This window comes from Pongo pygmaeus, chromosome 5 (genome assembly GCF_028885625.2).
Source record: "Pongo pygmaeus isolate AG05252 chromosome 5, NHGRI_mPonPyg2-v2.0_pri, whole genome shotgun sequence".
Taxonomy (NCBI): Eukaryota; Metazoa; Chordata; class Mammalia; order Primates; family Hominidae; genus Pongo; species Pongo pygmaeus.
This window is the reverse complement of record NC_072378.2, coordinates 136,966,258-136,981,851: the sequence shown is the minus strand read 5'-3', so window position 1 is coordinate 136,981,851 and position 15,594 is coordinate 136,966,258. Positions and strand designations below refer to the sequence as shown.

At 39.9% G+C, this 15,594-nt stretch overlaps 1 protein-coding gene and 1 long non-coding RNA gene across 3 annotated transcripts in view; one reads left to right on the top strand and one right to left on the bottom strand.

Moving 5' to 3' along the window:
• The window catches only part of MAP3K5 (mitogen-activated protein kinase kinase kinase 5), a 236,587-nt gene that overhangs the window by 167,997 nt on the left and 52,996 nt on the right, over positions 1 to 15,594 (top strand). Inside the window, exons 16-19 of the mRNA XM_054491631.2 lie at positions 3,088 to 3,221; positions 11,779 to 11,906; positions 13,119 to 13,255; positions 14,989 to 15,094. Of these exons, the coding sequence (XP_054347606.1) occupies positions 3,088 to 3,221; positions 11,779 to 11,906; positions 13,119 to 13,255; positions 14,989 to 15,094 (505 nt within the window). The remainder of the gene's footprint in view (positions 1 to 3,087; positions 3,222 to 11,778; positions 11,907 to 13,118; positions 13,256 to 14,988; positions 15,095 to 15,594) is intronic.
• Positions 7,547 to 15,594, bottom strand: part of LOC129038521 (uncharacterized) — a 67,872-nt gene continuing 59,824 nt past the window's right edge. The window contains exons 4-5 of one of the 2 annotated variants that reach the window (XR_008503172.2): positions 12,039 to 12,398; positions 7,547 to 7,803 (exon numbers count right to left, since the gene is read on the bottom strand). This is a non-coding gene — a long non-coding RNA (uncharacterized LOC129038521). Of the gene's footprint in view, positions 7,804 to 11,544; positions 12,399 to 15,594 lie in introns of those variants that run through there. The other variant, XR_008503171.2, reaches the window with a different exon arrangement.

Sequence of the window (15,594 nt, the reverse complement as noted above, 5' to 3'; positions counted from 1 at the left end):
TGAGCTACCTTTGTAGGTAATGTGTCCTTTTATGATCTTTTTGTCTTTCGTATTTTGTAGTTTCCCTATATCATATCTGAGTGAATTTGTTTTTATTTTTCCTATTTAGGGCTGAATTTCTGGAAGTTGTATTCAATTCTCTTTCAAGTCTGGCCTTTTTTGGAATATCTTCTCATTTTTAAATATTTTATATCTTAATGTTAAATGTACATATTTTATAACTCTATTCTATCATTTCTGACTTAATGAAGTCTTGAGGATTGAGATTTGTCATATATGTTTTCACTGATGTTGAATTGTTTCCTTACATCCATATTTTTTGGATTGTGAGTTCAACTTCAGTGGTGCATTATCACTAAGAATTCTGCATAGCAAACTTCAAGGGGTCTACCATTAAAATGTTTTTGCTTTGTTTCTGCCAGGCATTCCAGGGATATCCCAGGCTCAAGAGCAATTATGAGTATTACAGTAGTGTTAATTTGAAGTTCAAACAGCACCAGGATCAGCTATGGTTGAAAGTGTTTAGAGAAGACCTATTTTTGCTCCTCCAGAGCTCAGTCTTGAGACAAACCAGCCTTTTTGTTTCACAGTGTAGTGGGCTGACTTTTCTAATCTACCCTTTCACCAAGGGCCTGGTTTTGTGTGTTTCTGCTCTTTGCCTGGCGTAGGCACTAGGCCATCCCCTCCTGGGCATTAAGACCCAAGCCCCACATGAGAGGTCAGCAAACTATAGCCCCAGGATCAAATCCAGCTCACTGTTAATCTTGGTAAATAAAGCCTTATTGGAACATAAGCACGCCCATTTGTTTATGTATCAGCTGGGCTGCTTTCACATCACAATGGCAGAATTGAGTAGTTGCTACAAAGACTATATGGCCTTCAAAGCTAAAACATTCATTATCTGACCTTTTACCAAAAAAAAAAAAAAAAAAAAGGGCAGGCAAACTCCTGCCCTAGATTAATGAAACTGAAAATCTTGCCTTCATCCCCACCCTTTGGGCTACAGGAGTTCTTGTGATTACCTGCTAGTATTCCTTTCCTCTTCATTTCTAGCTTCTGCAATCACCTTTACTCTTTAGTAAGCCCAGCTGGACATTTAAAAGTATGTCTGTTTTATTTTACCTATATGTTTTTAGCAGGAAGGTTCTCAGGTATCTGGTCTACCGTCTTGCCAAATCCAGAGCCTCTCTTCTACTGTCTTGGTAGCAATATGTTATTCTTTTTCTGTTTTCTTGACTTAACCATTAAACTTATTCATGTTAAATTTTTATTTTCTAATGAATTTTTTTAAGATCATGAAATTTTTCATCTACCTAACTCCATATCTATGGAATTTGATAAATAATGCTTTTCTTCTCATTTAAAAAATTATTGTGTAATTCCCGTGGTCATTTCCTTTTTAACCCATTGGTTATTTTAAAGTAAAGTAAAATGTACTTTTGGCTGTCTTATTTTTAGTATTCTGTGCTCAGAGACCATGGTCTTTATGATATCAGTTCTTTGGAATTTGTTGAAATTTTTCTTCGTTATCTAATACGTGATCAATTATAATATATTTTTCATATATGCATGAAAGGAATCTGTATCTGGGTGCAGAGCTCTCTCTGTAGATGTTATATCAAACTTGTTCATTGTGCCATTAGATTCTCTATTTTAAAATCTGTGTGCCAGATATATTCCTTTCTAAAAGAGTTCTGTTAAAATCTATTGTGGGTGATATTTGTGTATTTTTCTTTGAAATTTTATCAACTCTGCTTTATATATTTCAAGGCTATGTTGTTAAAGAGCATAAAAACTCATGATCATTTCCCTCTTCATAGATTACTCATCAGTATTAACGTTAAGTTTGTTGACTTATACATGTTAGAAATCATTTTTTTTTTCTTTGAGATGGAGTCTCGCTCTGTTGCCCAGGCTGGAGTGCAGTGTCGCCATCTGAGCTCACTGCAACCTCCATCTCCCAGGTTCAACCAATTCTCCTGCCTCAGCCTCTTGAGTAGTTGGGATTACAGGCGTGCACCACTACACCTGGCTAATTTTTGTATTTTCAGTAGAGACGGGGTTTTGCCGTGTTGGCTAGGCTGGTCTCAAACTTCTGACCTCAGGTGATGCGCCTGCCTCACCCTCCCAAAGTGCTAGAATTACAGGCATGAGCCACCACACCTGGCCAGAAATAATTTTTTTTAATGCCAACTCAGACCCTGCTGTGAGATGAATCTAACTATGGACTGCCAGTTTTAAACTCCAGCAAAATGTAGACTGTATGAAAAGCTTGTTCTAATGTTCTCTCCCGGGGGTCTGTAGTTTTATGCTGGGTTTCTACAGGGACATGCCTTGATCATGTGATGGCCCTAAATCATTTAGTTCCAACCCAACACAAAGGATGTGGCTTTGGGGTGATGCCTGCAGATCTGAGGAAGTCTCTACTGAATCCTTTCTATAGATCCAGTTTTCCATATTTGGCTGACACACTTGACAGTTTGGAGTTTAGAACTATAGATATTTCCTTTCTACATCAGAGATCAAAATTTTCCTCTTAAAAAAATGTTTTTGGGTCTTGGGGAAAGGGTGGGGGGTGGTGAAGTAAAATAATCCTGACTTTATCGTCGGCACCTGGTAAGATGTCAAAATTTTCTTCTTACCCAAAGCCTTTCAGTGGTTTTATTCTCCTGGCAGTGTGAAATGCTTTAACAGCATCAAAAGCTGAATAACAAAAGGAAGATTTATTAGATGTGATAGACATAGATAGATGTTGATGCTAGTTATACACTGTTTCACTGATCTCCAGAATCAATGAAAAACAGGACTGAGTGGGTAAAAGAATCCACATGGCTTTTGGAGAAGCACTTCTATGAAATTAACTATGTAATCCCCACTGTATTTGTAACAGTTGTGAAAACATAAACACAGTATCTGCTTTATGTTGGGAGCATTTATTTGTTCATCCTTGAAGCTGCTTCTTAGAACTTCAGCCTGTTAATGCCATCTGATAAGATAAGGAATAATGCTCTTGGAAAAAAAATTTGATGTTTGAAATGTAGAATGAACTAATGTTTTGATCTTTTCTCCCCGTTTTTCCTTTTGTAGTATGACTATGAATATGATGAAAATGGTGACAGAGTCGTTTTAGGAAAAGGCACTTACGGGATAGTCTACGCAGGTCGGGACTTGAGCAATCAAGTCAGAATTGCTATTAAGGAAATCCCAGAGAGAGACAGCAGGTACAGTAATTGTAGCTACTAAAAGCTGTTCTATAGTACTTTGGGTTGTTCATAGTATTTTAGAAAATACTTGATGATATTCTAATGAATGAAACTATGAAAACTTCATTGTGTGAATTAGCTCCTTCTGAGGTTTCGCTGCTGCATCATTCAGTGTTTGAAGTGCCAGACTGGTGGGGAAGAATGGGGCTTTCAAAGACTAGAAAAGAGAATGGCCCTGTGTGTGTTGGGCTCAGGTTGTCTTGGATAAAGGTGGATGTATTATGTGAATAGTTGAGGAATAAGCACTATCAGAAATGGTTTAGGTTGGAACCAGTTCTAGGTTCCAATCGGGCATGTGAGGAGCTTGGAAGTTGTCATTCCATCTTAACAAGTAGAAAGCTGAACAGACTGAAATCAGTGGCTCTTCTTGGATTCGTCAGTGAAGTTGCAAGGGAGGCAGCTGCCCCTGAAATTGGAGAGACTGGCAAACTGAGAGACTCATAACTTACTGAGCAGAAATCCATGATCTGCTCACCTCTGGGAACCAGTGCTGGGGTAGGAAAACTGAACTGTAACTGACGAATCTCTAGAGGCCCACTGTGAAGTCTGAGTTAAAAACTCCAGCGGGACCCAGTCACTGGGGGCTGGGGGTGAGGGTCACACTTTCATGAGTTTTGGAGCTTTACCAGGTCCTCACAGAGACTTGAGAGAAATCCCATTGTGCTTCTGGCAGCAAGAAAGGAAAAGTCACCATTTCTTTTTTTCTTTTCTTTTTTTTTTTTTGAGATGGAGTCTTTCTCTGTCACCCAGGCTGGAGTTCAGTGGCATGATCTCGGCTCACTGCAAGCTCCACCTCCTGGGTCCATGCCATTCTCCTGCCTCGGCCTCCCAAGTAGCTGGGACTACAGGTGCCCGCCACCATGCCTGGCTAATTTTTTGTATTCTTAGTAGAGACGGGGTTTCACCGTGTTAACCAGGATGGTCTCGATCTCCTGACCTCGTGATCCGCCCGCCTCGGCCTCCCAAAGTGCTGGGATTACAGGCGTGAGCCACCACGCCCGGCAAAGTCACCATTTTTAAATATGCTGGAGCATTCTGTTCTTAACATGGTCTGTCCACAAGAGACTCTATTTTACCGGAGCCTAACCAAACTGGGGGAAGTGGAGTACCAAATTTAGCCCAACTCTAGCTGTCTTGTCTCACCTAAGGGGGCTAAAGCTATGGAGCACTTGTAAAATTCACAGCCCAGGGGCACTGGCTCACTAAAAGACTGAGACCTAATCATAGACCTGTAGAACTCTTCCCCTCCCTGACTGCTTCCCACCACATCACTAAAGGCCTATTTACTGCAGTACTTTCACCTAGGACAGCATGTCCACCTTTCTATAGAAAACTGTAAGGCATACTGAAAGACAAAAACCACAGTTTAAGCAACATAGTAAGTGTCAGAACCTGAACTAGACATGGCGGGGATATTAGAGTTATCAGAAGTGAATCGTATTCACATGCTTAGAGATTGTGCAGGAGCAGATGGTAATGTAAGCTCAGAGATGGAAATCCTAGGAATAATTTTTTAAGATGCTGGAGATCAAAAAGAGTAATAGAAGCGAAGAATGGCTTTGATGGCTTATTAGTAGACTGGACACAGTTAAAGAATCTCTGAGTTTGGGAATATATCAGTAGAAACTTTCAAAATTAAAAAAGCAAAGAGAAAAAAGACTGAAAAAAAAAACTGGGACAATATCCAAGAACTGTGTGACAACTACAAAATGTATAATATATACATTTTTACCACCAAAAGTAATTAATGGCAAAAACCGCAATTACTTTTGCACCAACCTATACTTGAAGAAATGAGTTAAAACTCAGAAAGGTGGAATCTTTTTTCGGAACAAAAATATTGTTCAGGAAACTGAAGCACTCTGGTGATAGGATTATCTGTTGCTCACTGCTCTTGTGCTCTGCCTTATGGTTTATTTCTCCAACTAATAATTCTGTCTTCTCTCAACCTCATGATTTCTGCTGCCTTAGGGCTTCCCTTACATCTCTCTGTAAGGCAGAGCTCCTATAATTAGTGAAACACAGTTGTAGTGTATGATACACAGTTGTGGTGTATGATACACAGTTGTGTGTGTTGTGTATTCAAAGTCTGAAAGAGAGAGGATTGGATTATTTAATAGATGGTTATCATTATCCATATTTGGCCAGGCTTTAATGCTGGGCTACATCATGGGCTGATTCTGGCTGCCCTTGAGTCCACGTTCTGTGGCCGTGGTCATAGGCCCCGTGATCAGCCTTCCTTAGGAAAGACCCACCCCTGAGCTCCCCAGGTTACCTGTCTACCCCACATCTCCAGTTATAGATCTCAAAGGCATTTCAAGGTTAACATGACCAAAACTGAACCTGGATTTTTTTCCTTTTTTAACTTTTATTTTAGAACCAGGGGGTACATGCGCAGGTTTGTTACAAAAGAATATTGTGTGTTGCTTAGGTTTGGAGTACGAAGGAATCCATCAAATATACCTAGGTAGTGAGTGTATTACCCAATAGCAAACCTGGATTTTATTTTTATTTCCTTATTTTTTTAAGTCAGAGACTCACTCTGTCATTCAGGCTGGAGTACAGTGGCCCCATCCCAGCTCATTGCAACCTCCACCTCCCGAGTTCAAGCAATTCTCATGCTTCAGCCTCCCGAGTAGCTGGGATTACAGGCCTGTGTCATCATGCCCGGCTAATTTTTGTGTTTTTAGTAGAGACAGAGTTTTGCCGTGTTGGCCAGGCTGGTCTCGAACTCCTGCCCTCAAGTGATCTGCCCACCTCAGCCTCCCAAAGTGCTGGGATTACAGGCGTGAGCCACCACGCCAGGCTGTGAACTTGATTTTTATTCCCAAATGTACTCCCCCTAAAGTACTCCTTGTGTCATCAGTTACTGTCTCCCCATGCATCCAGCTGCTCAGGCTAACCTCCGGGATTCATTTGATTCCTCTCTTTCTCTTGCACTCCACATCTACTCCATCAGTAAGTCATACTGTTTGTTGTATCAGCCTCTGCAATATATTCTGAATCTCTCTACTCTTTCTGATCACCACAGCTGCACTTCTAATCTAAGCCTTCAGGCCTGTCGTCTGGACTCCCTTCTAGTCTCTGCAATCACCTCCTAGTTGGTCTCTGCTTTCACTCTTTCCTCCACTCCTAGTCCATCCGTCTTTGAGGAGTCACGGAGATCTTTCTGAAGTTAAAATCAAATCATGTAGTGATAATGATGTGTCAGTGAAGGTCCATCAGTTGTAACAAATGGACTACTCTGGTGGGGAATGTAGATAATGGGGGAGGTTGTGCATGTGTGGGAACCAGGAGTATGTGGGAAATCTCTGTACCTCCCTCTCAATTTTTCTGTGAACTTACGAACTGCTGTAAAAAATAACATCTATTTTTAAAAATCACATCACGTCACTACTGCCTAAAACCCTTCAGTGGATTCTTATTGCAACCAGCATGAAACCCAGAACCCTTACTTTGAATCACAAGGCCATAGGCGATCTGCTTCCTCTGTGGCCTCACTTCCACTCCCGCCACACTGGTGTCTCTCTATCGGGCATCCCAAGATCAACCCAGACCTTGGCAGGATTGCCTCATTTTCATCATTTAAGCTTTAATTCAAATGTCAAGCCCTCAGAGAGGTCTTCTCTGACTGCCCCAAACTGAAAAAGACACCCCCTCCCATGCAAGCACTGTGTCCGGTCCCAGCTCTTTATCCTTAGTGCGTAACTTTCACGCTGCCTCCAGTATGTCAGTCCAGAAGGAAAAGGAAAACAGAGCTTCCCAGAACTGCCCAGTGTACTTTCTCCTCTGTTGCACTCGCCCAAAATGCCTACCCCTACCTACAAGGAACTAGGAACTCCGGCTTTTTAGCCAGCCATTTGTTTCTCCAAACAAAATCGTAGAAAGAGGGAAGAATAGATATTAGGTAAGCAAACAGCTGTTGCTGCCTGCCGCATGTGTAGTTTCATTCAATTTCATTTTTGTTTGGTGTCGTTCCAGAGTTTCCTCTTAGTTAATTCATGAGACATGATTATGGATTCTTATGAAACAGTAATAGAAATTACTCATTAAATACCTAGGTAATATATATAAAGTTGTCATCTTAAAATTTTTCTTTTAGTCCTATGCATCCTTAAGGAGCATATGTATAGATAGTGTAGACTTTGAAACAACATGAAATTTAACAAGGTCATCACTATCAAATTGCTGCAGCCAAATTCACTAACCTTTAGCCACAGCTCCTCTCTTCCCTCCTCCTGATGGATTTAGGTGAACATTTGGAAGAAACTCACTTTTAAAATCACCCTGTAGTTTAAGTTTATTCAAATGCTACTATACATACACAAAGCACACCAATACCAACAAGATGTTTCAGCTCCTGTTCTGTAACAATGCAGTTGGTATATGTGATTTGCACATGACAAGCCCTTAGCTTGAACAGCTGGTGCAGGGCATCTTCTTATTGACAATACAAAGAGATTGCAGACAAATCTATTATTGTGAAGATACAGCAAACAAAGTTGTTTCTATCCATGTAACCTGGAGGGGTGTGGACGTTCTGTTGAAAAAGATAGCAGTTACAGTTACAAAGCATAATTACAAAAGTAGTGTGATGTGAATAATGCATGATACAACCTGAGTGTACACTAAACTACCATCTGTAAAGAAGGATCAGAGCAATGGAAACAATTTCTCCTCTGTTTCCTTCATGTTCTAAAACCACTTTGTTAGAGAATCAAAGTGGTTGTAAGAGAGGAGGTAGATTTAGTATGCTCTCATCATCAACCCCAACTAGTTGTTAATCTCAGGTTGGCTTTCTCTTCTGATATTCTACATATCCTGAACTGGTTATTTTTATTTTATTTTATTTTTGAGATGGAGTTTCATTCTGTCGCCCAGGCTGGAGTGCAGTGGCGCGATCTCGGCTCACTGCAACCTCCGCCTCCTGGGTTCAAGTGATTCTCCTGCCTCAGCCTCCCAAGTAGCTGGAATTACAGGCACCTGCCACTATGCCCAGCTAATTTTTATATTTTTAGTAGAGACGGGGTTTCACCATGTGGCCAGGCTGGTCTTGAACTCCTGACCTCAAGTGATCTGCCCACCTTGGCCTCCCAAAGTGCTGGGATTACAGGAGTGAACCACTGCACCCGGCCGTGGACTGGTTATTTCTATGTCATTTTTCACCCAGCTGTATGTGAGAGACAACAGGGGAGCTTTTAAAAATACTGATGCTGAAGCTCTACTTCCAAAAATCCTGGGGTGGTCCTGGACAATTAGAAGCCCTCTAGGAGATGTAAATGTCCAGTCAAGGTTGGCAACCATTGGTCTAGATGGTTAGCAGTAGGGATTTGACTCAGAGGGGATGTCTGGAGATACCTATGGATTAATATTATGTCAAAACCAAAATATGTAAGTATCTCTGATTATCTAGGCCATTTCTTCTTTCCTTTGTTACAGGTAATTGAGAAGAAATATGATTTTCTTATAATTCTCATAGACAAGAATAATTTGTTGATGTGAACAAATTATAATTCCATCCTTGTTTAATGCTTGGCACTTACACTTAGTGAAAATGCTGGGTGTTTATAATATTCTTTATATTGGAGAAGAGTACTTGTCCTTAGCTAGGTTGGATTCTGACTATTATTGCAAATTTTGAGCTATCTCCTTAGTTTAAGTAATGAGGTAAGGATATTGCTTCTCCAGAGTCTTAAGTTTAAGCATTGATGTTTTGATTTTCAGTAGAGAATCAGGAGGTGGGAGTCTTTTGATTAATAAATAACTGAGGGCCCAGTATAGTGGTGCATGCCTGTAGTCTCAGCACTTTGGGGGGCTGAGGCTGGCGGATCACTTGAGCTCAGGAGTTTGAGACTAGCCTGGACAACATGGTAAAACAAAAAATACAAAAATTAGCTGGGCATGGTAGTGCATGCCTGTAGTCACAGCTACTCGGGAGGCTGAAATGGGAGCATTGCTTGAGCCTGGGAGGCTGAGGGTGCAGTGAGCTGTAATTGTGCCACTGCATTCCAGCCTGGGTGACAGAGAGAGACCCTGTCTCAAATCATCATCATCACCATCATCACCATCATCATCATCATCATCATCATCATCATCATCATCATCGAGTTAGTCAGTTGTTTCAGATTTTTCTTTCTCTCTTGATTCTGTAGAATACAGAGGCACAGTATTTGCCACTAATCCATATCAAGAGCAGTTATAAGCCAGGTTTGTTGGCTCACGCCTGTAATCCCAGCCCTTTGGGAGGCTGAGGCGGGGAGAGGTGATCTGTGGTCAGGAGTTCGAAACTAGCCTGGCCAACATGGTGAAACTCCATCTCTACTAAAAATGCAAAAATTAGCCAGGCATGGTGGCAGGCACCTGTAATCCCAGCTACCTGGGAGGCTGAGGCAGGAGAATCACTTGAACTCAGGAGGCAGAGGTTGCAGCGAGCTGAGATCGCGCCATTGCACCCCAGCCTGGGCGACAAGAGTGAAACTCCATCTCAAAAAAAAAAAAAAGAGGAGCAGGTAGGAACCAACATCAAAGTGTTTTAACCCTCATGGAAGAAGCAACTTGTAAATACCCTTATAGTTGAGAGTCATTACCTAAGTATCTTATTGGTAACACTGTATATTGATATTTCTGGTGTTATCTCACTCAAGCAGTTATCAAAATGTTGTTGCTATCTCTAACTGGTATACTATTAAAGTGCTCATTTTAATACCTACCCTTCATAGTTCCTAAAGCAATTCTAAAGAAAAAAAGAATAATCGATCTAAAATACAAGTCTTTTGTTATTGTTATTGCTGTTGGCTGCTTTCTGGAAATATTACACAGATAATAAAAATTAATTTAAATTAAATGAATTTAAATGTTTATAAACTAATTGCTTTAGCTAAAGCACTTACTCTAAAAAGCTTATTGAAAATAGCATTATTCAATATTAACCAATGGATTTGTCAGTGTAAGATCTAAGGATTTCCTACATGTAGGACTGAAGCAAGTGTGAGACACCAGGTTTGCACTAATGTGAATTATTAGTGTATTTCACAGCTGTAGCCTCCATTATAGAAGATTATATATATTCAATTTAGATTATATATAGATCTATATCTCGAGGAATTGCTTTGAGTCTGTATTTATTGTTGCTGACACCCTACAATATTTAGCTTCTTAAGTAAAATTTGAGGCTACTGATTTGGACTGAGTTCCTGCACTAGGCTCCAGCAGACCAGCCTGTGGAACCATGCTAGGGCTCCACATCACCAAACCAAAACTAAGCAGTTTACTTATAAGATCTGACCTTCTGAAAAATCAGGAGACAGATGATAGCCAAATTCTCCAACAGGCCAGTTTTCAAAAAACAAAAACAAAACAGAGTCACAGGGACTGATCAAAAGGCACCCAGCCAACCTGAGCTGGCATGAAAAGAAGTCCCCTCTGCTTTAACCCCTGCAAGGGAAGTAACCTGAACTAACCTAACGTTAACCACTTGGTTTTTGCTCTGTGTTGTTTTTGTTCCTGCTCAAGCTACCTTAGGAAAGAAAACCCACTGTTTTGCCATGCCCAGTGGACCTCCTATTTTGATTGGATACTGCCTGGCTCATGAATCATGAATAAAAGCCAATTTGATTTTTAAAACTCAATTTGCTGAAATTATGTTCTTTGGCAAGCAGTACAATAATTACATTAGGGCTACATTAAATTCAGGGTGGTTAAGAGTCTATAAAGCTTTACAGTACTTCCAATAATCATCAAAAGTGTTGTTCTGCTTCAGAAATATAAAATAACTTTCATAATTTGAATCAGCAACATATATCAAGTACATAATTTTGAAGTCACACTTTCAATGTGGAGGCTTCATGAGGATTAGATAAAAATCATAATATAATAGAATTAGTGGATACAGTAAGGTGAAGATTTTGACGCAAGGGGCTCAAAGAGATTTGACATATGAGTGGGTTTATGTTTGCTATTGAAGAATTGACGGGCCTTTCAGGAAGTTCTGGAATGTACATTATGCAAGTTTTGTCTTCCTGGGCAAGAGTCTCCTGATTAATAGTAAATTGTAATAGTAAAGTTTTATAGTCAATAATAAAATTGTGTTGATGAGGCCAGTGGAGTAGAAAGTCATGTTAATATGTTAATATGGAGAGTAAACTGTGTGGATGATTTCCGTTCTCCTGAGTTTGAATCTTAGCTCTGTCACTTACTAGCTTTGGGATCTTGAGCAAGTCAGTCATCCTCTCTGTGAATCAGTTTCCTCATGTGTAAAATGGGCATACCAATACTACCTTCTCATGGAAATGAATTAATGTATACAACTGGCTTAGTACCTGACACATTTTCCCTCAGATCCTACCACACCTTCAACCTTATAGAATTTACCTTAGGAGAAATAAAGGCCTTAAATGGTTGTTTTGGTTTTACGTATGGACATATATTTGGCTGACATTTTCCATTTGTATTGTTTAAATTTATACAGTAAAGTCTGGCTACATAATTAACTCATTGACAATTGCATGTCTTTTAGATACTCTCAGCCCCTGCATGAAGAAATAGCATTGCATAAACACCTGAAGCACAAAAATATTGTCCAGTATCTGGGCTCTTTCAGTGAGAATGGTTTCATTAAAATCTTCATGGAGCAGGTCCCTGGAGGTAAGAGATATTTCTTTCTTTAAAAAGTGTGAATGTTTAGAGCCTCGAAGGGGAGTAAAATTGAATGGGATTTACTAGAGTACAGGTCTTAATCTGTCTAAACTGAAAGAAAAATTGGACATGTGACATTACCTCCAGTTTGTTAGGAGATGTCAACCATAAATGATGAGATTTAGAAAATATCCTAATGTATAGAATTTATTCCAGTGCAAAGCTTGAGGATAGCCACCCAGGAAACACAGACTCCAAAAGAATGGGCCAGTGTTCCAAAGTGAGGAAGTTCATGTTTCACTTATATAGGCTGAAGACTGACAGGGTGGCAACATCTTCTACACAAAGTCATTACATTTAAGTGGTCACAGCTTGCTGTATTCCAAGGCAGATTGTTTTAATCTTCCATAAGGAGGGGTCGTGGTCTCAAGGGATCTTTTCTTTGGCACCATTTGGTCTTTCCCAATCATTTACAGGACAAAAATGCGGAAGAGATTTAGCCTATAATTGCAGAATCAGAAGTTACAACTGAATGCTATACGACTCAGGCCACAAAGTCACATTCCTTAAATAATAATAAGGCTTAAATAATTCAAAGTTCCAGAAGCTTTACATATGAATTATGTAATTTCACAGAGACAATACATGAATATGGGAACCATTTCAGTATCCGTCATCATGACTTGAATTAAAGTTAGCAATTGACATTGGCCTTTTACTTAGACATATTTGATTACAAGCATCTTTAGAGTAGGGATATTTGCAAATTCATGTTTGAGCCCGATATCCAGTATAGCTCCTGGGCCACTGTGAAGAACCAGTGACTGTTAGCTTAAATTACTGTTACATGGCCAGGCGCAGTGGCTCACGCCTGTAATCCCAGCACTTTGGGAGGCCGAGGCAGGTGGATCACGAGGTCAGGAGATAGAGACCATCCTGGCTAACACGGTAAAACCCTGTCTCTACTAAAAATACAAAAAAATTAGCTGGGTGTGGTGGCGGGCACCTGTAGTCCCAGCTACTTGGGAGGCTGAGGCAGGAGAATGGTGTGAACCCAGGAGGTGGAGCTTGCAGTGAGCCAAGATCGCACCACTGTGCTCCAGCCTGGGCAACAGAGCGAGACTTCGTCTCAAGAAAAAAAAATTGACTGTTACATTATTAATACGCTTTAAAGAGCTCATTTGAATGAGGATTTATTTACTGTTCATCCCTACTTTACAGGAAGTCTTTCTGCTCTCCTTCGTTCCAAATGGGGTCCATTAAAAGACAATGAGCAAACAATTGGCTTTTATACAAAGCAAATACTGGAAGGATTAAAATATCTCCATGACAATCAGATAGTTCACCGAGACATAAAGGTAAGGTACACCAGCATTCATTTTCATGAGTTCTTTCTTTGCTGGGTTATTATTTTACTTGAAAAAGTCATATTGTGTTATGAGTATTAATTTAGAATGGTGAATAAGTAAATCTTAGAAACAGCAGAAATATAAAATATTGTTCAACCCCGAATCAGTTATTTATGTTCATGTCTTAACGCTTCTGCTCAAGGAACAAACTGCTTAACTGTGTTCAGCCAACAAGATTGTGCTCCCACCACACAATGTTTCCTAGGAGCTCTGTGGTGTGGGATGCAGCTGTCTAAAGTTAAACAGGAGATGGCCCCTGGTCCTGAGGCGCTTATACGCTGGTTAATCTTTTTATCCTTGCCCATAGTAGCTACTCAGTAAATACTTATTGAATCAATGGATGAATGGTTAGAAGAAAAAAAATTCCTTTTTTCTCACAAGTATCACATATTCATTGATTTAACTATGATTATAAGGTATAGATTCTCTAAAATAAGCTGAAATAATAACTTTACATTCTCTTTTTAAAAAGAAAATTCAGAACTAATACATTTTTTACAAAGTCTGGACTGTTGAAAATAAGTTAATATTAGTACCCTAAAATCAACCAAAAAGCCCATTTATCTATCATGTCCCTACATATTCCAGGAAAAGAAATAAAGAAACTAGAAAAGAAAGTAAAGTAACTGGAAAGTTATGAAAATCATAATTTAATTATACATACATCATTATATATCTGTAAATAGCAAGAAGCTCTAACCAATTAGGAATCATATTTGATCTTGTGATCTGAGTAGCAGATTATGAAGAACTTATAACCACCCAATGAGTTCATATTGCCCACTGACCAGATAGAGCTGATTTCTCAAGATGTAAGAATTGCAATTGAGAAAGAGTTTAATACACATAGAGATGGCCAAACAAAATATTGGATTTTATAATTATTCAAATCAGCTTCTCCAAAAATTTAGAGGCTAGGGTTTTTCAAGATAGTTTGGTGAGCAGGGGGCTAGGGTCTGGGTGGTTGGGGATGTAATTATAGGGGTGTGGAAAATGGTTCTTGTGTGTTGAGTCCACTTCTGGGTGGGGGCCACAGGACTGGTTGAGTCCAGAGTCACAGGTCTGGGTGATGCCATCTGATAGTCAGAAATGGAGAAGCCTGTAAAGACATCTCAAAAGGCCAGTCTTCGGTTCTACAATAGTGATGTCAATTGTAGGAGCAATTGGGGAAGTTGCAAATCTTGTGACCCCCAGAATAATGGGCTGATAATCATTTGACTGTGCCTACATCTTAGCGGACTTTAGGCCCCTCTCATCCTCCGAACCTGGTGGGCTTTCATTAATTTTACAAAGATAGTTTAGTTTTGGGGAAGGGCTATTATCAACTAAACTATAAATGAAATTTCTCCAAGTGAGCTTGGTCTACACCCTGGAATGACCAAGGGCAGTTTGGAAATTTAAGGCAAGATGGTGGTGGTTAGATCAGATCTCTTTTACTGTCATAATTTTCTCACTGTTATAATTTTTGCAAAGGCAGTCGGTTTCAAACTGATAATATGTAAACAAAAAATAGTGTCAAGAATGCACTATTGAGATAAACCATTAATGAAGAATACAGAATTAATGTCGTTGGTAGCTGTAAGGACACCTTTTTTTTTTTTTTAAATTGGACTTAACCAAGTCAACAACAGACAGTGTCTGAAGAAAGATAACAATTGTGATTAAAGTCCTCTGTTCTCTAGGGTGACAATGTGTTGATTAATACCTACAGTGGTGTTCTCAAGATCTCTGACTTCGGGACGTCAAAGAGGCTTGCTGGCATAAACCCCTGTACTGAAACTTTTACTGGTATGTTTTTGCCATGATGATACAGATCTTATGTAATTAAAGAAATAATTGCTGAGTTTGAGCACAATGTGAGAGAGAGAAATTCAGTTGGTGTTCTCACACACAGTAATGTTGGTATCTTTTTTCTTTTCTTTCTTTCTTTTTTTTTTTTTTTGAGACAGGGTCTTGCCCTGTCACCTAGGCTGGAATGCAGTGGTGTGATCACCTGTCACTGCAGCCTCAAACTCCCAGGCTCAAGCAATCCTCCCACCTCAGCCTCCTGAGTAGCTGGGACTACAGGCATGCGCCACCACGCCCAGCTAATTTTTTTGTATTTTTGATGGAGACAAGGTTTCACCATGTTGCCCAGGCTGGTCTCAAACTCCTGGGCTCAAGTGATGTACCTGTGGCCTCCAAAAGTGTTGGGATTACAGGCGTGAGCCACTGCGCCTGGCCAATGTTGGTATCTTTTGATGCTCACTGAAAAATATGTTACAGAATTTGATTTGGCCCTTTTCTCT